Below are 25,292 nucleotides of genomic sequence, written 5' to 3' on the forward strand. Positions count from 1 at the left end.
CACTAGCACTCGTCCTCACTGAAAATCGAAAGATCTGACATCCAATTATTATTATTATTATGATGACGAGTAGTATTATTATTATTGTTATTATTATTATTATTATTATTTTATTATCATCATCACCATTATTATCATTTCCTATTTCTAGCTGGCAAAGATTTTAAGTTCCCTAACGGCGTCCCCCTAAAGAGTGAGACCCACGGAGGAGAGGACGTTGCAGTCTTTGCCAGAGGCCCAATGTCCCATCTGGTAGGCGGAGTACACGAGCAGAACGTCCTCGCCCTCATCATGGCATATGCGTCGTGTGTTGGTCCAGACAAATCATTGTGTGTTGACGATTCTATGGCTAAATTCTGTACATACAGTGGCAGTAACAGCGGCATAGGTGATCCAAATGCTGCCTCCAAAAATTCATTTAGTCTATTGAATATTGTAGCAATATTTGGTTTAGCGTTTTACTCATTATTATGGAAAAGATTGGGAGATGTTTAACATTTTGTACGAGTTTTATATTTGTGACCCTCCGTTTCAAAACGGTATTAGTATTATTTCGGGATGAATCGGGACCAAAAAAGTGAATCAAGCATTGAAATGAGAAATACCAACTTTCAGTTTTTGCCGATGCACAAAATTGTGATTATTCTCCACTATAACGAAGAGAAATAACCCCACGTTTCATGATTTACAGCTATTATTATACTAGATATGTTTGAAATTAAATTGGTTTTCGGCATCGAGTTCTTGACCACAGCACGACTTTAGCAGTGCTATTATCACGATCGACTTGTTGCTTTTTTAAGTCTGAAAAGTGAGTGAAGCAGGCACTTATGTTGATAACAATAACAACACTCGTTCATGTCGTGTTATTTTTTAAATTCTGCAATCTGTGTCACGAAATTTCAAGGCCTCAATGAACCTAGAAACCGTTCTGTATCATTGCTAAAGGTGTGTGATAATTCAATTTCCGGTTCATCCCACTATAAGATGGAAGGGCACTTTTTATATATTGAGTGAATGCACTTGTTGTACAATTTATTTGCAAAAGCGGAGTTATACTACATCCATGTCCATGTCCAAAAAAAAAAAAAAAAAAAGACAATCAAAAAACGAAAAAAAAAAAAAAATAAAACAGCTCCGAAAATGATCAAACTAAAGCAATTATGTACTTAATCTGCGTTCTAGATCCATCTAGGCTACACACTAAAGTTAAATATTTGACAGCGATTGACGCGAATGCTTTTAATCCCAATTTTTTCAGATTAAGATGCAAGATGTCTTTTTATTTATTTATTTTTTTTTTTTATTGTGACTGAGAATACACAAAATGAGAAAGAATAAGAAAAGAAAGAAAGAAATCAAGAAAAGAAATAAAGACAAAACAAAGGGAAAAGAAAAATAATTTTTTTAGCAAAATAAACACACAAGAAACAAAAAAGATAGTAAAGGAAAAATAACAATTTTTTGAAAAACGATGAAAAAAAAACAAAAAAAAACAATAAAAATAAAAAGCAAACAAAAAACCCCCAATCATTTCACGAGTAATTGAAACAAAACAACAAAGTAACCAAAAAAAAAAAAAAAAAAGAAACCCACAAAAACACATTAAACGTGCATTATTTCCTTCCATATAAAAGGGAAGTAAAATTCATCAACTCATCTATTGCGAGAATTCTTGTCCCCATACAACATGCGCTGGTTTATTTGGCTTTCAGAGATCCAAGTTCTCGTCCTAACTGTTATCGTTAATCGATTTAGCAGATTCACGAATGTCATGCATGAAAGAATGGACAAACAGCCGGATGCATGTGATTTTGTGAGGAAATAAAATTTAATGTACCATTGTTACACGGAAGTTTTGTAAATATACCTGGACTAAATAAAATTATAACAATTCAATATAGAGATTTATTTATTTCGTGAAGGCACAATAAAATTATTGGATTTGAAAAAGCTGATTTATTTATTTTTTAAATTTGAGCTTTTACATCGCGCAATATCTATTAAATATGCTAAAAGCGCTTGACAAGGGGTCCCAAGCAAACAGCAAAACTTAACATAAAGGAAGAAACATGACACTTGCACCCAACATTTTGCAGTGAACTGAATTAAAACAATATATAGAGGGAGACGGAGTAGAAGCCCTTTGCCCGCCGCTCCATAGAAGCAACTTGGATGTCACCAAAAACTTGCAGTATGGTGGTTTAGCATTCCACTCAATTTCTTGCTCCTTTCGCGCTGCAAAAAAACGACATGGTTTCAACATGACGTGTACTTATTTGCAGGTCTGATAACCCAAATGGTTATGTATCATTGTTGTAATGGAAATACTCTCAAACCAATGCAAAATATTGTTCATTACAAAAATGTTAAATCAAGCCCCATTATTGCGTTCAGCTATCAGACCTGCTAATTTGTGCACTTAGGTTCTGAACATTACGTTTTATCATTAGTATTTAATGTGTTGTCTCTATGTCTATTATGTCACAGTACAAAATGGACCTTGAAATTCTGATAACTACCATTGAGAAAGGGTAAATGTTATAGCTACAGTAATATGACAATGCGAGCCCTGACGACAGCAAAAGGAAACGTGTTAATGTAGAATGGAAGAAAATTGCTGAAAAAGTTGGATGAAATGGTAATTTTGCTTGTTTATCCAATCCCCATTAAAATTGTTCTGCTATGCGGTTTGTGGTATGACACTCACATTCGGATCGGAAGGTCCTGGGTTTGAGCCTTGCTTGGCACATAGCTGAGTCCTTGGAAAAGGCTTTCTACTCACATTCTCTCACATACTCAGGTGTAAAATGAGTACCTGGCTGTTAACAGTGTTTGTCAGAAAAAAAATATATATATTGCCAATAGGCGTCATGTCTCATTCTCCATGTTAGGTGTTGCTGTTGGTCAGGGACCCTTTGTAAAGCGTGTTGAGCCCTTTTAGTGGATATTGCTCTCTATATAAAAAAGCTCAAGCTCAAGGGCCCTTAATATATTTTGCACTAGCTATAGAAATTGCACTTTCAAGGTGCAGGACAAAATTTTAGCTTCCAGGACAAAGACTGAAAGACAATTATTTTTGTCTTTAAGGGTTTTACAGCACTTGCAACACATATTTAGGTCATATAAGCGCCAGTAAAAAGTAAGAAAATGGGATTGTAAAAAAATTTGGAATTCCAATTAAAGCACCCGAGAAAAAGTCAAATTAATTAATAAATAATACTCGCTTAACTATGAGGGCACAAGCAATTCATTTTTCAGGAAATAAATTAAATAAATAAATAAATTAATTAATAAATATAATCACTAGAGGAATGAGATCAACCCCAATCCAAGAACTTGAATCAACGTCCCACCTTAACTCCATTGAGGATCATCATGAAACAAGGTATTGACACAGGCAGCCAAATAGAAGACTTCCTGACCATCCAATGAACATGAGAATGACACAGCCAACTAAAGGAACACTAAAAAGTGCACTGGAGAAAGAATACAGAATTGACAGGCTGAAACCAAAAGAAATCATCCATTTCACCAGAATTCCAATCTGGAAAAGACATAATCTGACACAAATATGCCCCACTATCCCATAAATTGAGAGGAAAGACACTCAGGCCCAAGATGAAAGAAGACCTTACACACTGCAATACTTGGTCACAAAATTTCCAGGAGATATCTGGACTAGAGTGTACACAGACGGCTCTGCTGAAAATGATATACGTAATGGAGGAGCAGGGAGATACATAAATTATCCAAATGGCATAGAGGACAAATTCTCTACAGCAACGAGAATACACTCTACCAACTACAGAGCTGAAGTATTGATTATTATACCCAAAAAAATTTGAAGGTGATATCTTGAAAACTTTTTAACTCTCTTGAGACTGAGGTTTTCTTACCTCTACAACTACAAGCGTTGAAGACTGTTTATTTTTTTGGGTTTTTAAAAACCAAGTTAATCACAAAGTTATTATTATATCTTAATGAAATAAAATAAGTAATTAGTTTGAAATTTACTATTATAATATATAACATAAACTGCATCACTATATCTAACTTACAGTTTTAATGATGGGATTTTTTGAAAATGTGTATTTTTTGGTTTTCTGCAAAATTCCGGGAAAATGACTCTTGTAATGAATAAAATGGGTATTACACTTCTAAAAACTGTTTTTGAGTCATAAAATCTAAGAGAAAACACCTAAGCATTTCGGATCAGAAGCTCAGAATATAGATAAATATCGATTCTTAGTCCATCTTGACTGACTTGCTCTAAATCACTAACTCTCTATAAAATTGAAACTAGTAATCGAGTATCGATACTGCCCTGCACCATTCAACAGTAAAATGCTTAACTTGCGTTGAAGGCGAGACATGCATGCATGAGCACTTCAAAATGTGTGATCCCGCATATATATACAGGATTAGTCCTAAGAGAGTTAAAAAATAATGTTTGAATTTAGGCTAGAAAGCCCTGGGCTCAGGCATCTGAGCGCTCAGTCAGTCCCAGGGCTGAAAGAGTTAAGAGCTACAACATGTCTTGCAAATAATCCAAACACCACACAGAAGACAGTAATCCTGACAGATGCCTTCTCAGTTCTTCAGAAGCTACAGACCTCTGAGCTCAAAGATAGAGAAACCGAAGATTTTCTCGCATCCCTAGATCTACAATGCAGGTCCCATCATGTTGTCCTTCAATAGATACCATCTAACAGCAACACTAAAGGTAATGAAGTTGCAGATGCACTAGCTAAGGAGGATGATGCTCCATCATATAAAGAAACAAAGAACATTATAAGCTCTCTGTTCTTGACGTGATGGAATGAGCAGCATCCAAACTACGACAGAAATGACCCATTTTATCAGTTGACCAGACTCTTTAAGATGCAAATTGGTCATAATAGATTAAACCACCACCTCATACCAAATTCAAGGTGGGAACTACAAGTCAGTGCCCCTGTGGAACAGGAGGTATGACACGTGAACACAATCTACAGAATTGTTGCCCTACCCTTTCTGCCCTGAGGAGCAAATACTGGCTATTGACTGCCCCAACCAGCTCCACGGGAGCCTGGAAGATCTCTAGAGGACAGCAGCATACTGGTGGAGAGTAGATTTACCATCTGAGCGAATGTGAACAAGAAGAACAGCATATCATATCATTTATACAACATTTACAAATTTGATCTTGGCATATAATAAGGAGATGATGGCACTGGTACTGGTAGTGGTAGAAGTATTGATGCTATGGTTGTGATAAATATTATATGATGGTGGTGCAGGTGGTGATCATGTTCATTATGGCAGCCATAATGCTGTTTTTGTAAGTTTGTTTTTGCTGTGATGGTGGTACACTCTTGCACAAACAACACAATTTTCTAAGACTAAAATAATGGACTCAAGAGGAAGTTTATATTTTGTTTTCAGGAGCAAATTTATAAAACACAAGTTTGTTCTGATTTCCTTGCCTAGTTGGAACACTGATATACCAAAGTAAGGTCATAACACTTTTGCTACTTATGCACTGAATGTGCTTGGCTCATTGTCTGGAATTCTGCAGCTTAATGATGCATTTGGAGTCTGTGTATTACATCACAAGCATTCAAATCTCCCTGATGACAACATTAAGTTCGTAATTGAGGCACTGTCACAAGTCACATCGTCCTGGCCATCTGGGGAATGGAATTACGTCTTTGAGGCTATGGGCGCCAAGCATGAACAAAAGAAGCCTTTCAAAGCCTAATCCAAACCCTCCATGTGGACAAGATCCAAATCGCCGAAGATCCAAGTACCTAAAGAAAATAAAACAAGTTTTGGGTTCTAAACCTTTAAATTTTTCCTTTTCTTTCTCCTCCTCATATCCCCTCTAGACCTTTAAAATATTCATCCTCTTTCTCCTCATATCCCCTCTAAACCTTTAAAATATTCCTTTAAAATATTCCTTTTCTTTCTCCTCCTCATATCAACTCTAGACCTTTAAAATATTCATCCTCTTTCTCCTCCTTTCTCTTCCTTTTTAAAACATCAATCTATTATTTTTTTTAATTAAAAAAAAAAAGGGTTTCCTTTTTTATTTTCTCCTTATATCTCAAAACAAGGTGATCTATAAAAAATGTTTTGATAGATGACAACTTCTAATAAAATTATTTCGCAATAAATTCTAAGAAAAGAGTAAGATTTGAAGAATTACAAAATTGAAAAGAAAAGGAAAGAACAAGACATTTCAATTTATTTATAAATCATAAATATTATTTCTTTTAAAAATTATTTTGTGTTTATTTTTTTTTACGCTGACATTTAATTTCTTTCCTTATTCATATATTCTTTTCTTGGAACTTTTATCCTGTGTAATCTGAAATTTTAATAATAATAGAACGTCATTGTCCAAAGAGATGAAAATTCAATTTGGTTCTCAATGATGCCAAAATAAAATACAACTGTAGTATAGTGGACTTATATCCCACACTCACATAGGCTAAATACACATGTACACACAACCACACACATGCACAATTGACTCTTGAATATAACTCATCAATCAAGTAGAAACTATCATTACTTCACAGCAGAAATCTGAACTTACCTCCCAACGGTCAAACACAATCATCTGTATTGATTTGTTATTGATTTTTAAAAAAATAATTGAAACACTTTTACATTCTTTAATGATAAAAAATAAAACCAAAATAATTTTAACTGTTTGGCCAAGATTCTGAAAAAATCATTAAGCATACACACCAATCCAAATTAGACAGTCCTTGGGAGTTAATAGCCTCTGCAAGGACATCCAATCTGCTTTCCCTTAAACTGCTACCACATAATTCTCCTACATTGGGAACCAACAGATCACAAGCTGATGCCTACATCAAGAAAGAAAGAAAGGAAGTTTTGACTTAATGAAAGAGAAGAAAAAATGCATCTTTCACAATCAGTGAACATTGTTTATCTAATAATTCTTGAATCTGATCTAGAAATTAAACGAAAGGATAATAGATTTAATTATACCATTTGTAAACAAAAATGGTAAGCTTTAAATCACTGTTTTTAAATGAAACTCAAATTTCCAATATCTTCTTCATTTATCACTAACCCCTGTGGATCATCAAAAAAATGAAATCAATTTATATAAATATATATATATATATTTAATCTTCCACCACTGCCAATCCGGAACTCCTTTTCAATAACTGATACTTACTTATCCAGTTACATCTCTCCTCAAAGATGCACGTAGTCTTTCACTCTTTCCCTTACCTTGTGAGTCCCAACTGAATGCCACCCTACCCGTGTTGTATAATAAACAACGTAAGCTAAGTTCTATCCATTTCCATCTTTTTCTTCCTATTTCCTGTTCCATTCTTAATTGTCCTTGTAAAAATAAATGTAAACAAGACAAGTGATAATTAAGCAGAATTGTATACCGTTTTCAGGTCATCATTTTTCTTGGCATAGAATGGTTTGATTTCAGATGGGTAATCTGTCACAAAGACTGGTAAATTACCCAGGGCTTGTGTCAGGTACATCTCATGCTCTTTAATCAAATTGTCTCCCCACTGGAATGAAAAAGGAAATGGGACATTCCGTTAAGAAAAGTGATTAAAAGGCATTAACTGATACAAATGTTTGACACGAAGTATACTTTTAAAAATTATAAAATAAAATAAAAGATGTGAAGTCTATAAATTTTGAAATGATTTCATAAATAGTTGAAACAACATTTGGCTAATTCAGTCATGTAACTGGACATTGTAGTGACAAAGCCACCCCTCCCCCAACTTAGATAACACATTATTTTAGTTAAGCAGCACCCAGAATAATGTCCAGATTTTGGATGATTGTGAAAGTAAATTTATGTCTATAAAATATAACCATTATTGGAAAATGAATAACAAGTGGAAAGTATGGAAGGAATGCTGTCAATGAAGCATTTCATTTATTATCTCCATTCTGTTAAATCAAACCAAACTTCCGTTTCCAAAATTTAAACTACATCCCTAATAAATACTTACCGATACTTTAAACTGAAAGTCATGATCTGAGTTCAGTAACAATTCTATGGCATCTGTGTATGAAATTCTGAAATGGAATGAGTTGATGCAATATTCATCATAGTCAAAAGATTGTAAAGCTGTAGATTAAAGTACCAAATATAGAAAGTAAAACTATTTCATACAGGGAACTGCGGTAAATTCCACAAGCAATCTATCATATTTTAAGTCTAGTCTGACACCACATAAAAAAAATACCCAAACACAATCACAGGATTCTGCTAAAATTTAAAAAAACATTCAAATTCTTACAAAATATGTTTTAAAAATAAAAATATAACTCAATATAATGTAACAGAAATACGATTCACAAGAACAAACTTTTTTATTTCCCAAAAATAGAAGAAAATGGAGATGGCATGGACATGTTGCCAAATGGAGTAAACTGCTTTGCCAAGAATAGCACTCCACTAGGTGGCTGATGGCAAAAGACAGAGAAGCAGGCCCAATCAAACTAGCTAGGGCCGGAGCAAAAATAACCTCATTCCATGACAAGGACAAAAAAACAATATGAAAGGAAAAATAGATGTAAATGGAATGAAGAAAAAGCAAGGATGAACTTCCCAACCCATCATGGTAGGTCAAAAGACGACTCCACAAAACAGCAATCGTGGATGAACTGATCGCATGATGATCAGTTAATCCCCTACAAACAACAGTTGATAATTTTGAATTCTAGTGGATAATGAAATTTTCTCTCATAATTCCAGAGTTGTAAAGAATCTGTCTCAAGCAGTTCTGTTCCAGACCGATTTTGAAAATAGAGACAAGAACCACTTTTAATTTCTTCTCTTAATCGGATAGATATATTGTCATATTGTAAAACATTTTCCTTAAAATATAAATGCATATTCTGACGATGATAAATTGAAGAATATTCACTATGTGATTGATCACAGGTGGACATTCTCTGACGGATCAACAGGCAAGCATTGTCATTGGCTGTGACAGCCTTGGCAAGTTGGACTTCACTGGTTAGTAGGTAAACATTTTCATTGGACTGCCATTCATTTTTTTTAAAATTTCAACTTCACAGTGCCAAGTTTGATGAGCAAGTAACTTCTTTTGAAGCAGGAGTATGAAATTTTCCATTATTGTTTCAGATATTTCCTTACTCGTGATATACAAGAAGTTTTCAAAAATGGAACTTTGATCTAATGTCATCACAAGAAGGATGTCATCTTAAAAGGCTTGTACTGAATGAAACTTAATGTTTCAATAATGCCATTATTAGTCTTCGTATCGACAAAAATGCATGACTCACCTTTTGAATTCAGATGTCATCATTTTTTCCACTGTTTTCTGAGGATAGGTAGGGGATGACAAGAAATTATATTATAATTACTTACTTTCTTCTCCTTTTTTTTTCTTTCTTTCTTTTTTTCTTTCTTTTTTTTTTATTGTTTGTTTTTTCTTCCTTTTTTTTTTTTTTAAATTTGATTTTTGGAGACTAGTTTTTCTTAGCTTTGTTTGTAGTGATTTTACAGAAGTTGCTGAATTTTTGGGTCAATTCAGCACTAATAAAATGGAATATGATAAAACAATTAAAAATATTGTTTGGATCTGAACTTCATGCGCCTAAGAATAAAAAATGGAACATAAGTAGATTACAAGAGCAATTTTTCTTTGTGTCTAAACCACCTAAAAATCCCACCCAGACACAAGCCTGATATTCCCACTGAGAGAGATACCATAAAGAACAAAAGGAGTGTAAAAGGCATGGCTGGCAAGTAACTTCCAAACTCTACAAGGGAAGTAAAGGGGTCCATTCCATGCCTCCTAAGAAAATGGGGATGGGGCGAAGGAGGGAGACGGGGGAAGGATGTTACATCATCAAAGTGCAGTGATCGCTGCCTTATATCCCCCTCTCATGTGAAAGCCAAAGCATTACCAGGTCATTAACAAGAGTTTCTTGTATGGCAGTGAGGAGGGGGGGGGCGGGGAATAATACAGAAAAATTAATAGGTAGGAGGGTAAATATTAAGTTTTCCCAGACAGTGTTTTTAGTAGCCTATGTTTTTGTTTTTATTCTTTCTGATCTTTTTTTTTTTCTCTAGTCTTTCCTTAGACGAACGGGAACCAACAGCTTAAGGCTATGCATTCTTTCCCCCCACCCCCCTATCAATAGATAAAATACATCCCAGACAACTTTAAAGCTTATCATATATATGACTTTTTTTTATGGAGACCTTCCTGTTGGAGATATCATTGATATTTCTTCTGTATTACATTGGAGACAGAGACATAATTCGCTCAATGCCAATTTATTTGACATGTGTGAGACACTAAGTAAAAATGAACAAAGATATGATGGAGTCTTTTGTAAAGCTATCTGCATGAGCATGTTCATTAAATAAATAAATAGCAAGACGTCATTTTATTGTAGATATTGAGATGTTCGTCTATGAATAAAATTTGATATCCATTGCACAGACCTGCCTAATTGAAAATATAAAAATTCGTACTTTTTAATATAAATAAAAATTGTAGGAGCGATACTCGCTATACTGATAATCATCAAATTAATCTCACAAGGATTCAATAACAATTAAAAATCCTTAGAATTATGTAGTCTGGCATCAACTTTCATTTTCGATAAGTTTTAATGAAGTTCTGAAAATGGAGCCAAAATTTCGTAATTTCTAGGAATTTTTCGTAACAGTAGGCGCAAGACAATATATTGTATAAATGATTTAAAAAATCATGGATTGTTACGTGAAGACTTGGGACATAAGATGGTGGAAATGGTTAAAATTATATTACACTAGAGTAGCAGATTATTATGTGAAGTGTGGTGTTACAATCACAAGGTTGTTTGTTAGGTGATGTCCACTTGAAATGATAATGGACCATAATAAATTTTAATGTAAATATCATAATTTAACCAATTTTGGCTGAGTAGATTCATACCTGAAAATTAGGACCAGCAACTGACTTTGTGAAAACATCAATATCTTTGGGGCAAGAGTCCATGACATAGTGGTATATAAATTTGACGAGATCCTCCATAATCTGAACAAAGCGGAGAGAAATGAGCAGAGAGTAAAAGAACAAACAAATAATCTATGGTACATACAAAATTGACAGCTGATCCTTGTAAAAAACAAATTCTATTAAATCTTCAATAGCTTTTGTTATGTAACCCCTTATATCATATATCAAAGATTGGAACTCACAATATGACACCAAAATATCATCAAAAAGTGGAAGGAAAATAAGTCAGTTTTTTAGATCTTTTTGTATGTTATTTTGTACAACAACACTTAGCTTTAAAAAAACTGAGTACAGCAAACAAAAAGAAAATAAATTAATAATAATAACAATAATAATAATGATAATAATAATAATAATAATAATAATAATAATAATAATAATAATAATAATAATAATATTAATAATAATAATTATAATAATAAAGATAATAATAAAAATAATAATAATAATAATAATAATAATAATAATAATAATAATAATAATAATAATAATAATAATAATAATAATAATAATAATTATTATTATTATTATTACTATTTTTATTATTATTACTAGACCTGTAAATGAGCTCTATAAAAATTGACTGACACTCTTCATAATTCGTCGTAGCGGAAAAGTCCAAAGATTCAAAATGAAAGGTAAACAGCAAGCTCACTTGAGCAAAACAATGGCAGAAAACTAATTTGCGCGGGAATTAATAAGGCTACATACCATTGTTCCTTATAATTAGGTACCCAATCAGTGAAGAAATTAGAAATGGTCAACCAGTTTGTTTACAATGTGAGGCAATCGAGATGTACTGTAGCAATCCCTAACCTTCGATTTGAAGGTGTCTACATAACGCACTTCCGGCTTTCGCATTTTACTTTTTTCATACTTTTAGTCCCCTCCAGGTAAATGTGGTCAATTTTGGCTTAGACGAAACAGTGAAATTTATCGCTCAGCGGCTCAGTTAAAATTGGTTACCATTGGGATCACAACAGGTTTGGAAAGTGAAAAAATAATTTCACGAAGGCTGTGTGAAAATCACTGGGATGTGTTCAGACACGACAATTCTAAAACGTGTCTCTTAGCCTTGGCAATATATCTATCGTTAATATAAACGGCCCATGAGCTATGCGTAGCGCTGTGGAACATTCCTAATTACTTTACGGTCATTCAACTACGATTCATGAATTCTTTCTTTCTTCATTTCTTTCTTTCCTTTTTTAAAATATATGAATTTGACAAATTGACTGATTTTAGTTAAATTGACTGAGAATTTACAGGTCTATTTTATTATTATTGCTATTGTTATTATTATTATTATTTTTTTTATTATTATTATTACTATTGTTATTATTATTATTACTATTGTTATTATTATTATTATTATTATTATTATTATTATTATTATTATTATTTCATTATCTGAGTTGCTCATCTTTATTAGGAAATATCATCAAAAAGTAAAAGTGTGCTGCTTAAGCCAATTTTTAACTTAAGTTGTTTTCTCTTTTGGATCTCTTTGCCTACTTGACAGTTTATTTTTTGTTAAACTAAACTAAGCTAAGAAAAAATTGATTACAGAATGTTTTAAAAATTGATAATTTAATATTATTATATACATTACAATGGCTATATGCCCCCATATTGGCATAAATTTAAATTTAAAACCAAAAGGCATAACATTATAGGAATTAATAATTAAGATTATTTTTTTTAATAACAAAAAAAAAAAAGCAGAAGAGGAAAAAAGAGGAGAAGATACATCTTAAACTACATAGTTTTCTATTTTTTAAAAATATGTATCATGTATGTAAGGTCAAAGACCAAAAAAATAAATGATTTGTTTTGTTTTGTTTCTATATATCTGAGCCTTCTTTACTGTTTTCATTCTCATATCTTATTTTGACAGGCTCTAATATTTGTGAATCCAGGAGATTTGAGACCATACTGCTCAAAATAGTAGAGGATATCAAATTACCTGCAACAAATCATCTAAAGACTCAATGAAAGCTATCTCCGCTTCCACCATATTAAATTCTGACAAATGGAAACTTCCCCTAGAACTCTCAGCACGAAAAGTTGGTCCAAAACTGTAAACTTTTTTCATTGCCCTGGGGATAAAAATGTGTTTCGGTTGAATAATATGTAAATGGTGTTTTAAAAACTATACAACAGGCCATTCCCATTTGTATTGTTTGTCAATAGAATAGCTTGTGTCATGAATGATCCATCAATAAACTATGCATGTAACACCTGTGCCATTAGGTACACACCAGAGATGCCAGATGCGCATAGTTCGCTTTCTTTAATTTTTAACTTCTTTTCTTTCAATTCCACCTCCCCCGATAGAATCAAAATTAAGTTCATATACCAGTTTCTTCATTATGTCTGTAACAAATATCTCTTGCAATCTCTTGTCTCAATTATTTAAGTGTAAGGTGCTCATAAAAGGAGGTGGAATATTGATAATTTACAAAAGTAACCGCCATAAAAAAGGTCAAAAGTAACACGTACAATTCATTCGAACATCAATCAATCAACAACACGATCAATGGTCGACACTATAAGATGTCTACCAACCACCTAGCAGGAGCATTACCAACAGGATTTTCACGATTTGACTACTATTTTGGCCTTTCAGACCCCCAAACTTTTGACCTCAGTGATTTTATTATCTATATCGATAATAAAATTGATTCATCTATGAAACAGTTAATTGAAAACTTAAAATTGCTAAACCTGCAACAGCTTATCAATGAACCGAAACACGAGAAGGGACACACTCTAGACCTTCTGATCTGCAGTATGGATGATGACTCCATTTCGTCTGTAGCTGTAGACCATGATGGTCCAGCAGACCACAGCATAATAATGTGCAAATTGAAATACTCAAAACCAAAACGAATTAAAAGAACAAAAGTCATAGGTAAAACCAAAAACATTGACATGGAACAATTGAAACAGGAAATACTTACATCTGACATCACAAACAAAGTTACAAAAGGAAATAGCGTGAATGAAAAACTAACAATTTTTTAAGAAACTTTATTATCTATTTTGGATAAATTTGCACTGCTGGAATCTAAAACAATCACCATTAGGCCAATATCGACTGGTTCAACGAAGACATTAGAAAAGTGAAACACCAGCGCAGACGAGCAGAGAAAAAATAGAGATCTTCTGGATTAGATGAAGACAAGCAAATCTACAAAGCTACCATGGGATTGACAAATAAATTAATTTCCGAATGAGTGATGATACTCACAAAAAGTCAAAAAGGAGGAAAAGTCTCGGAAAAAAACGGAAAACCACCTAGAACATTCTTGCACCAAGGAAAGTGGGCAGGATGACTTCTTTGAGTACAATTTAAAACGCCCGGAGTCCAGTAAAAGAGGAATTGTTTATATATAATATATTTCTTTTAAAAAGAGGTACTTTTTAAAGATTTATTATTAAAAAAAAAGTAAAAGGAGGAAATGAAGGAAATATCCGCGGATCGAGATCTGAGGAGGAAAAACCGAGGAAATGAAAGAAAACCGCGGATTCGCGGATCCGCGAGAAAAGTAATCATCACTGCCAAATGGAAACAAAACCACATGTGTATGTGTGTATGTTCGTGTGTGAGTGTAAATGTATCTGTGTATGAGTTTGTGTGAATGTCTGTGTGTGTTTGTTCCTTCATGTATGTTCTCAAAATTGTTGATGAATGAATGTTTGAATGACAATTAATATTGTAACGTGCCGCTGAGCACTTATGTGGAAGTTGAGCTCTATATAAGTAACTTATAATAATTATTATTATTAACACGGTAAATAGTTTATATCATACCTTTTCAATCAATCTACCTATATATACCTCTCATTAGATTATTAAACAGAGCCTACCACTTGAACATTGAATTCTTTCTTACTCCATTAAATTAAAAAGTCTCACCCTGTCATCACCTCTAGATGGAGTTGACCTGACACAGTCAAATAAGCTGGATGCCCAAAATAATAAATTGGACTGTCTTCATCACTCCCATCACTCTGTTCTTGCTGTGCTGTACCCTTATCCTCCCCATTCCTATTGACAGACTGAGCAATCATTGGCTGAAATTATTAATAATGTGGGAAGCAGTGTAAGTTGCGGACGAGAATATAGTCTTTACTTCAACTTCTTGAATAAAATAAAAAATAAAGATTGTATAAATATCTGACAAAAAAAACCCAACAACAATCGAGAATTATGCTATCAAGACAATCCAGTTTTATGTCAGAAAATGTAAAAATACTAATAAAAATCTTAGACACCCCCCCCCCCCCCCAAAAAAAAAAAAAAAAAAAAAAAAAGAAATACATAAATAAAAAATTTTTTAAAATATTTAAAAAAAAAATAATTTAAAATATAAAATTAATTTTAACATTTAAAAAAACAAAAAAAAATAATAATAAAATATTTTTTAAAATAAATAAATAATCTAAACAACATAACTTAATAATAAATAATTAATATAATAATAATAATAATAATAAATAAAATAATAATAATAATAATAATAATAATAATAATAATAAAGAAATAATAATAATAATTAATAATAATAATAATAAATAATAATAATAATAATAATAATAATAATAAATAATAATAAATAAAATAATAATAATAATAATAGTAGATAATTATATAAAAAAGTAACCGAGCCGACGTGAAGACCTAGTTTATGACCCTAACCAAGATCAATTTGGCAACACTTCCACTTTCAAAGCCCAGCTTTCATGGGGTTATTTGTGACAGAGTCTTTAAAATTCTATAGTCATTAACTAAAAATCCAAATGTTCTCAGTGACTAAGATGACCTTTCCAAAGGTAGATAACAAAGCAAATGACTCATCCCTATTAATCCAAAATTCAAAGCTGAAAATCTTTATAAAATCATAAATATCAATGCATGGATGCTTCCTGAAGGATCTTACCTCTACTTGAAAGACTTCACTAGCTCCTTCACAATCGTTGGAAGTTAGGATGGGAGTGTGGATGAACATATAGTTCTCTTTCTTTAAAAAAATTAATCAATTAATCAAATTAAAGAAAGAATTAGCATCCAAACATAGTACACTGGCATCAAACCAGACATGCAATAACAACTTTTTTGTTTGGTTGTTGCTTTAGGTCTCTTCCAACACAATTGAGGTTATATGAGAGACCGCTGAAACAAAAAAACAATGCATCAAACACTACAAGGTCAATGTAATCAAAATATAACCTAAAGAACATAAGCTATTAAATAACCAAGAACAAACAGGCAGATGATTTAAGACAAATAAATATCTTCAAAGATCAAACAAACATCAAGAGCAGGATCTTAAGGCTAGAAAGATAAGAGAAACGAATAATGGATCGTAAACCTCTTAACATCATAGGTATATATTAAGTGATGCTCCCATCCAGACACCGACATACAACTTTAATTATTTTTGTTTAACTTTTACTTGAGTTTTTATAAAGCACAATATCCACTTAACATGCTCAAAGCACTTTACAAGGGGTCCCTTGCCAACAACACTAAATATGTAGGACGTGACATGACACCTGTTCGGCGATATTACAATTTATTTTTCGGACAGAGACATCTTTAGGACCAGGTACTCATTTTACACCTGAGTAAGATGAGAGAATGTGAGTAAAGAGCCTTTTCCAAGGACTAAACTGTGCACCGCTCAGAGCGGGACTCAAACCCAGGACTTTCCGATCTGAAGGCAAGTGTTATACTACTAGATCACACAGTCAATTTTATCTATAAATTTTAATATATCTGTGATTAGAGGGCCTCTTCCGCTATAGATAAAAAGACTGTCTTGACCAGACTGAGTATTGCCGTGAATATGCATTTTAAAAAACCATAGGCAACAAATGTATCGTATGAAAGTCTTTTTTTTTAAATCAGAATTTCATTTTAAAAATCTATACCAATCTACAATAAAAGATTTCAAGAAATTCCTTAATATGGTAAATCGTGAATTTAAAATACTTTTGAAAATCTGTAGCATAATTGATTTAGCAATAGAGGTTTAAGAAAAGTTATAAGAGAATAAAGAAAACAAAAATCCGAAAGAAAAGATTTGAACATGACCATATTTGGTCTTGATAAAAGTTTGCAAAACAAATTTAAGTATTGATGCATTGCGTTTATCCAATAAGCTCATAACATCCGCCATCCGGACATAACGTATCAACACGCAAAAACTATGGGTAAACTTAAATTTATAGTCTGATTGATATAATTTAGTGAAAATTATTCATAAAAAAGGCTGGCTAAAAACAATAACAAAGAGGTGAGTGACGTCAATTTCATTCTATCTATACCATATGGATGACAAGTCTTGAGTGAATAGTGAAAAAAAAAGCAAAGAGCATTTCTAGGGAGTCTCCAGTTCCTTTCTTTAAGGGGTGCCGGCTCTGGTAAACTACAAAAATCAATATTATATCCTTGTTGCTTGTTTATATACATAGTATAGTTGGTTGCTAAAAATAAGAAACTCTAAACCTTCAAAAATAATTTTTCATGTTTTTTCCATCCGGTGGTGACAAGGTTAAAATGCTGACTTAGCGTTTTACACATTACTTTATTTTGAGTAGATCTCAAAACATATTCTAGTTTAAGGCCTAATATTTCCCAAGAACAGCCTCTAACACCTTACAGAAGCTGATTTTGAGTATCTTTATCATGGAAAAGATAATCGACTGCTTGGTAATGACCCTTGAGCGTGAAGAATGGCGTTCCATGACATTCAACCTCTGTAGGGAGATGGAACTCTGGTAAGGTAAGTATCATACTTTTACATATTCAGCATCAAAGTGTGCCATTACTAGGCTATATCAAGGTCTCTGAATTTAAAGGATAATTACAGAAAAAAAAAAATCCTAACTCAAAAGTTTTGACAGCAAATTTTAAAATCTCTGTAAGGTGATAAATATACATCTATTAAACATTGTGACAAAATTACAGCCAATTCTGTCGATACCTTTTGAGATCTACTTAAAATAGTGAGACAAGTTAGTCAAAAATTACATTATTAGAACAACGCAAAAATACATTTCATGTCATATGCCTAAAAACAAGACTAGACACAAATTATTCGTTTAATTTTAGGGGTTTAAACACATTTTTGAATTTTGAAACCTAAGAAAATGGATTCTACAGATATTTTTACAAAAGATTTTCGTTTTTTTCTCTCCTGAATCTCAAAATTTGAGCAGCACAGAACCTGCAGATTTCCTTAACATGAAGAAGAATAGTCACCTGAAAATACTGGTGCACTGCCATTGAAGCTGCATTCCGTATTCTTAATAATGAATTAAATACTGGATCCTTGGGTCTAAGGTGAAGAAAATCACGTTTGTATTGGGCTGGATGGCGCTGTCTCTGTTTGAAAGGAAATTCCTAATATATAAAGAAGAAAGAACAATTAGATAAAAACAACCAAATACTAAGTGAAACATAAATCTTTTGATGACTACCTCTCTACAGCAACATGGTGACCTAGTCCCGAATTTCCCTACCTATCATTTGAAACTTAAAAGCTCACTATAACTACAGACAATTTAGTAAAAACAATGGCTGGCTCTGTCAATTCAATATTATCGATATGGTATTAATTTCTTAGCAGCCTACTTTAAACAACCTCTGCAAAATTGGCTGGAAAAGACAGCCATAGTCAAGAACTTTAAACCCCCTGGCATTATTGGATGCTTTCTACTATAACATTTTTGTTTCTGATGTTGATGTTGTTATAGGAATGTTGCAGTCATATATTGAGAGACAAGCACATAAAAATGTCCTCATCAATTCTTGATGTAGTTATTGTTGATGTGCCTTTTGTGTTTTATATAGGAGAATCACAAAATCTTCAGCAAAATTTTTGTTCTTGGCATTTGCCATGATCATTATGTCAGGGTTTCTTTTTATTGAGCAATATTCACTTAATTTGCTCAAAGCGCTTCACAAAGGATTCCAAGCAACACTGAATAAACAGGAAAAGATTGTAAAGCACTATTATAATATGTTTTCACAGACAATACCTGAGGATGGTGAAAAAATATGATAAAGAGCCTTCAGCAAGTACTTAACTTTGAGCAATCCATATAAGAGACCTAAAACACTTGTTCTCAATCATTTGATCACTCGTTATCAATTCCTGAATAATGTATCTTGGCTAAAGTTTCAAGAGCATAAGAATCAACATGATTTTGCTTGTTTTTCTTTAATAAATAATTTCCTTCAGGTGGGAACCAACTGTTATATGCCACCTCTCTATTACATTAAGACAATAGCCATACCTTATTATTTTAATGCCAATCATGTGAGACTATTACATCGGTCTTATCTAAATTAGAGACACAAATGCAAACACACACTTGCATCACATGATTACAATCAGTTTGACTGATGGAAAGCACTATGTCTTAGTGTGCAAATTATTGGAAGTGCCTCATCTAATGCAGTCTCTATGAATAAATTTATCATTTAAACTTGCAAGGTATGTGATTTTCTTGGAAACATTGTGATTAGAAAATAAGTCGATTTTTGAATCAGATGGGTGTCAGTTACAGGGTAATTAGATTAAAGTGTACTTGGTGAAAAAAAAGTGCCTTATTGGACAAAGATATTGGAGAGAGATGTTTTTATTTCTATTCATTACAATTCTGTTACGAGCAGAAAGTTATTATCCAAAATGGGCCCTTAGATATGTTAATATAATTAATAGTTAATAGGCATTTACCACATTATACTGGTTCATAGTCGGTATGACTTCTATATAAAATAGACATATAAATACAGTAATTTTGAAATTTTGACCATTGCAGTACTGAAACAAAAGAATACTGATGGAAAGACCCACATGGACATCTCTATCAATTTTAACTTACAAACGTATCACAATCACCAATGACTTGGACATTGGTCGGTAACATTTCAACATCCTGTCCCTTTCCCAAACTCTCTGTGATAACTCCTTCAACGTGTACACAACTGCCAAAAGTTACCACTAAAGTTCTGGCTATGGATTCTGGCAGGACAATCTGAAGATATTCGGGGCTTGAGCCATCCATCAGGTGGAGAAAGGTGACTCCTTTGTGCTTCTGTACTCCTTTAACCCATCCCTGAAACGAGCAGAAGAAGAAATTTTATTTTATTTTGATTCAGTTGGAACATTATGTTTTATTATTAAGTGTGCTCTTTGACTTTTAGTAACATAACATGCAAGAAATAAAATTCATATACAGAACTTTCACATTTTTAATAGAGATTTTCTTATCATATTCAAGTTAAACTTGTTAAAATAGACAACAAAACAACTACAGAAAGACAGCAGATGTTATATGTTTGCATATAGATAAATTAATTGTCGCTGGCTTCTGGGAACAACCCCTCCCTCCCCTCCCCCTTCACCCATTCTTAAATACCTAAACTCCACATTTCACTCTCTCTCCTCTCGCCCTCATTTTTTCTTCTTTATCTCCGTCTCTGTTTCATTTACTAATTCCCCCCCCCCTCCCCCCTCCCCCCCTTCTCTCTCTCTCTCTCCCACATTTCCTCTTTTGTCACGGACCTTGCCAGTTGGTAAATCGTCTACTAGCTATTTACGATTAAATGCCAAGGATTGATCTTGTTCCAAAAATGTTTTATGTGAATTGTTTCTGTGTGCAGTATAATTTCCTTTAAAACAAAGGAAATCCTACTTTTTTTTTTTAGGTGGCGTTTTTATGCACCTCTATTGGAGGTGTACAAAAATGCACCAATTTTATGCACCTCCGTTGACGGTGATGGTTAATTAATGAAAAATGAAAATGTTGCTGCATACGTCCATGGGGTTTAAATAGTTTTAGATTGTAGTTTAGCACGCTGTTTAGTGATTAGCGATGAACGTTTATACAATGATAATAAATTAAAGAATAATAACAATAATTTTAAAAATCAAAGGTAAAAAGAAACATGGCACACAAATACTGATCTCAAATAAATAAATAATTTTAGAAAATTAAAATCGAAGTTTTTTTTAAAACATGATAAAAAGTTTTTGAAATACAACAAAAAAACAAACAAAAATTATATCTTTCTCATTGAAGTAAACTTTTTTTTAAAATGTCTGCAATGGGAATCGAAGCCAGTACTTTCAAGGTTAACGTCTGACAGCTTGTCCACTGCGCTACGGAGCCACCTGACTGTTCATCACATTTAATAAGGTCTTTCTAAAACATTATTTTACCTTCAATACAACTTCTATTTTCTGGTTTCATATTTCAATTTTTTAGATTATTATCATTTTTATATAAGTTTATTACCAAAAACATCCTACAGATGGCAATATAACTTTCGCCATGTGCCAAATACAGAAACAGAATATCGCTGATGAAATTGGGTGGAATGCGCATGCGTGACAGAGGTGTATAAAATGATCCGTTAAGATACACCGTCAACAGAGGTGCATAAAAGCACTACGTTTTTTTTAAATCTAGGACTTGGCAGGGATTTGTCACTTCGTCCTTCTGTTTTTGTTTTTTTTCCCCGCTGAATCCAAAAACAAAAGTAATTTTTGTTTTGATATGATCTTAACTCATCTTGGAATTCATGAAAAGATAAATCGAGGCTCGACTGAAATCACCGCATGCAGCTGAAGAGTTCCAATTTGACTCCTTGGCAGTTGATGAACCGTCAACTACCAAGGACTCACTCCTTGGCAATTGACACTTCCTTAGTTCTATTAAAACTTTACCTGTTTCTATTTCTATGTGCATTTCAAAACTTTCCATATTCTAGAATGTGGATAAATGTTTAATATTAATAGAGCGGAATTTCAAAAAAGTGTCTGTGTATAACCGCCCATCGTTATAGTTATTGGCAGACAATAATCAATTTTCTTTGTCTACGTGTCTACGTGTACACGGTAACCGGGCACCTAGAGAGAGAGAGAGAGAGAGAGAGAGAGAGAGAGAGAGAGAGAGAGAGAGAGAGAGAGAGAGAAGAGAGAGAGAGAGAGAGAGAGAGAGAGAGAGAGAGAAGAGAGAGAAAGAGAGAGATTGGGGAAGACAATGGAAACAATGAGTACCTGATGACGTAATCAAACGGGTGCTACGGAGGTGCTTTACAATACGTGATTCGTGCAATTTTAACCTCTTAATTAACAGCAATACTGATTTTTTTTCATCCAGATAATAGTTTCCCATTTGTTAATGCAAAATAAATCATTTCCACCAATTTTGTGGTTGAAGCTATAACTATAATCGCATAGCTTGTCTTTTATTAATGATAACACTATCCGGTGTTAGGTTAAAGTATAAAGTAAGATTAAATCTCGCTTTTTATGGGTTAAATTGTATTGTTTGATTTTTAAAAATTCCTTTAAAAAATAACATACACACACACACAGAGACAGAGAGAGAGAGAGAGAGAGAGACAGAGAGAGAGAGGGAGAGAGAGCGAGAGAGAGAGAGAGAGCGAGAGAGAGAGAGAGAGAGAGCGAGAGAGAGAGAGAGAGAGAGAGAGGTCCATCCACTGCTTGATGAATATTGAGCAGCGGCGCAGCGGCAAACGCAAACCAGTTACCTATCGGAGGTACCATAGATCCTGAGGCTAGGTACCAGGTTACAGTGTACGTAGTGCCATTTTCTTATTCTCAGGCATGTCTGAGAATAATCACAGTCACAACGTAACAACACTTACACTTACACTCACTGTCACTAGACACTAGACGTCTAACAACAATGACAATCAATAACCAATGAATCAATGAACAAATTGTAGAAAGAAAGTTTGAAGCTACAATTCATCATATACCTTAAGAGAAGATTCTTGACCAATCGGTTTATTTTCTACAATCCATGACACACTAGCAGAGTTATAATTTCTTTGAAGAAGGAAAGCACTTTTAACAAAATATCTTGACCTCAGCTGTAGCGGTAGGCAAAAGCACCTTCTTATGGACGCTGCCATGTTGAATTTTTTTTTTTCAAAAAAGGTCAATTTGGTAGGAATTACTTCCGGGTCTTTCTCTCTCATCACCTTGTAAATAGATGATTATGGGATGTGGGCACCAGTGGGGAGTGAGCCCAAGACGTTATGTGAGCACCAGTGGGGAGTGAACCCGGAACAATGGGAATGGTTACAAATGGAGATGATCTGAAGACTAAAGGATGACACCAATGAGATACAAGTGGCGAGTGAACGTGGCACTGGGAGAGCTCTTCTTCATTTGACGTCGGTGCCAGTGGCGAGGACAGGATATATGTAAAATGCTTCATGGCCTCCAGAAACAGACCACAATAACTGGCTTTTTAAGGTCGAATAAGGCGTCGTGAATTTCAAAATCGGCCTTCAAATTCAAAGGGCCACCAAATTATCCAGATTGATCATCGGTGTCTTATCCAGAGGTTGCACTGCGCCTCCATATTGGTCCATATTCTGTAACTGTAAGACGTTCGAACACAATCAATCAAGACTTATGCAGTCCGCGAAATACTAATGTTGTCATCCTTCTATTAAAACTTTACCTATTTCTATTTCTATGTGCATTTCAAAACTTTCCATATTCTAGAATGTGGATAAATGTTTAATATTAATAGAGCGGAATTTCAAAAAAGTGTCTGTGTATAACCAACCGCCCATCGTTATTGGCAGACAATAATCAATTTTCTTTGTCTACGTGTCTACGTGTACACGGTAACCGGGCACCTAGAGAGAGAGAGAGAGAGAGAGGGAGAGAGAGAGAGAGAGGGAGAGAGAGAGAGAGAGAGAGAGAGAGAGAGGGAGAGAGGGAGAGAGAGAGAGAGAGAGAGAGAGAGAGAGAGAGAGAGAGAGAGAGAGAGAAAGAGAAGATTGGGGAAGACAATGGAAACAATGAGTTACCTGATGACGTAGATCAAACGGGTGCTACGGAGGTGCTTTACAATACGTGATTCGTGCAATTTTAACCTCTTAATTAACAGCAATACTGATTTTTTTTTCATCCAGATAATAGTTTCCCTATTGTTAATGCAAAATAAATCATTTCCACCAATTTTGTGGTTGAAGCTATAACTATAATCGCATAGCTTGTCTTTTATTAATGATAACACTATCCGGTGTTAGGTTAAAGTATAAAGTAAGATTAAATCTCGCTTTTTATGGGTTAAATTGTATTGTTTGATTTTTTAAAAATAACATACACACACATACACAGACACAGAGAGAGAGAGAGAGAGAGAGCGAGAGGAGAGAGAGAGAGAGGAGAGAAGGAAGAGAGATCATTCCACTGCTTGATGAATATTTTGAGCAGCGGCGCAGCGGCAAACGAAACCAGTTACCTATCGGAGTTACCATAGATCCTGAGGCTAGGTACCCGGTTACAGTGTACGTAGTGCCATTTTCTTATTCTCAGGCATGTCTGAGAATAATCACAGTCACAACGTAACAACACTAACACTTACACTCACTGTCACTAGACACTCTAGACGTCTAACAACAATAACAATAACAATGAATCAATGAACAAATTGTAGAAAGAAAGTTTGAAGCTACAATTCATCATATACCTTAAGAGAAGATTCTTGACCAATTGGTTTATTTTCTACAATCCATGACACACTAGCAGAGTTATAATTTCTTTGAAGAAGGAAAGCACTTTTAACAAAATATCTTGACCTCAGCTGTAGCGGTAGGCAAAAGCACCTTCTTATGGACGCTGCCATGTTGAATTTTTTTTTTTTCAAAAAAGGTCAATTTGGTAGGAATTACTTCCGGGTCTTTCTCTCTCATCCCCTTGTAAATAGATGATTATGGGATGTGAGCACCAGTGGGGAGTGAGCCCAAGACGTTATGTGAGCACCAGTGGGGAGTGAACCCGGAACAATGGGAATGGTTACAAATGGAGATGATCTGAAGACTAAAGGATGACACCAATGAGATACAAGTGGCGAGTGAACGTGGCACTGGGAGAGCTCTTCTTCATTTGACGTCGGTGCCAGTGGCGAGGACAGGATATATGTAAAATGCTTCATGGCCTCCAGAAACAGACCACAATAACTGGCTTTTTAAGGTCGAATAAGGCGTCGTGAATTTCAAAATCGGCCCTTCAAATTCAAAGGGCCACCAAATTATCCAGATTGATCATCGGTGTCTTATCCAGAGGTTGCACTGCGCCTCCATATTGGTCCATATTCTGTAACTGTAAGACGTTCGAACACAATCAATCAAGACTTATGCAGTCCGCGAAATACTAATGTTGTCATCCTTCTATTAAA

The 25,292-nt window shown here is 33.8% G+C and overlaps 2 protein-coding genes across 5 annotated transcripts in view; one reads left to right on the forward strand and one right to left on the reverse strand.

The window, feature by feature from the left end:
- LOC144970940 (alkaline phosphatase-like) overlaps nucleotides 1-1,601 on the forward strand; it is a 28,874-nt gene extending 27,273 nt beyond the window's left edge. For both annotated transcript variants that reach the window (XM_078911144.1, XM_078911143.1), the window contains one exon: nucleotides 152-1,601. In XM_078911144.1, the coding sequence (XP_078767270.1) occupies nucleotides 152-495 (344 nt within the window). In that variant the 3' untranslated portion in view covers nucleotides 496-1,601. The remainder of the gene's footprint in view (nucleotides 1-151) is intronic.
- Nucleotides 1,602-1,812: 211 nt separating this feature from the next.
- LOC144970941 (asparaginyl-tRNA synthetase-like) lies at nucleotides 1,813-24,781 on the reverse strand. 3 transcript variants are annotated; one of them, XM_078911147.1, is made up of 12 exons: nucleotides 24,585-24,781; nucleotides 19,944-20,177; nucleotides 18,316-18,456; nucleotides 15,989-16,069; nucleotides 14,965-15,122; nucleotides 13,009-13,141; nucleotides 10,959-11,060; nucleotides 9,313-9,350; nucleotides 8,010-8,076; nucleotides 7,422-7,553; nucleotides 6,739-6,860; nucleotides 1,813-5,792 (listed from the first exon to the last, which is right to left on the reverse strand). In XM_078911147.1, the coding sequence occupies exons 1-12, from the start codon at nucleotides 24,738-24,740 to the stop codon at nucleotides 5,648-5,650; spliced, it is 1,509 nt and encodes a 502-aa protein (XP_078767273.1). In that variant the 5' UTR covers nucleotides 24,741-24,781; the 3' UTR covers nucleotides 1,813-5,647. The 3 variants fall into 3 exon arrangements, with proteins under 3 accessions (XP_078767273.1, XP_078767271.1, XP_078767272.1); XM_078911145.1 differs by lacking the exon at nucleotides 24,585-24,781 and adding an exon at nucleotides 22,852-23,120; XM_078911146.1 differs by lacking the exon at nucleotides 24,585-24,781 and adding an exon at nucleotides 22,852-23,124 and having other exon boundaries at nucleotides 5,416-5,792; nucleotides 18,316-18,438.
- Between the last annotated feature and the right edge of the window lie 511 nt (nucleotides 24,782-25,292).

This window comes from Berghia stephanieae, chromosome 4 (genome assembly GCF_034508935.2).
Source record: "Berghia stephanieae isolate SIO BIC M18660-M18661 chromosome 4, UCSD_Bste_1.3, whole genome shotgun sequence".
NCBI classification, from domain to species: Eukaryota; Metazoa; Mollusca; class Gastropoda; order Nudibranchia; family Aeolidiidae; genus Berghia; species Berghia stephanieae.

Bases quoted from the DNA above. Each gene is read 5' to 3' on its own strand.
- LOC144970941 (XM_078911145.1), bottom strand. From the start codon at position 23,073: ATGAGAGAGAAAGACCCGGAAGTAATTCCTACCAAATTGACCTTTTTT. The intron at 13,142-14,964 runs GTGAGACTTTTT...TTTTATCCCCAG, and splicing joins CATCTAGAGGTGATGACAGG to GGCAATGAAAAAAGTTTACA. The intron at 5,793-6,738 runs GTGTGTATGCTT...TATTTTCTTTAG, and splicing joins GGACTGTCTAATTTGGATTG to GTACTTGGATCTTCGGCGAT.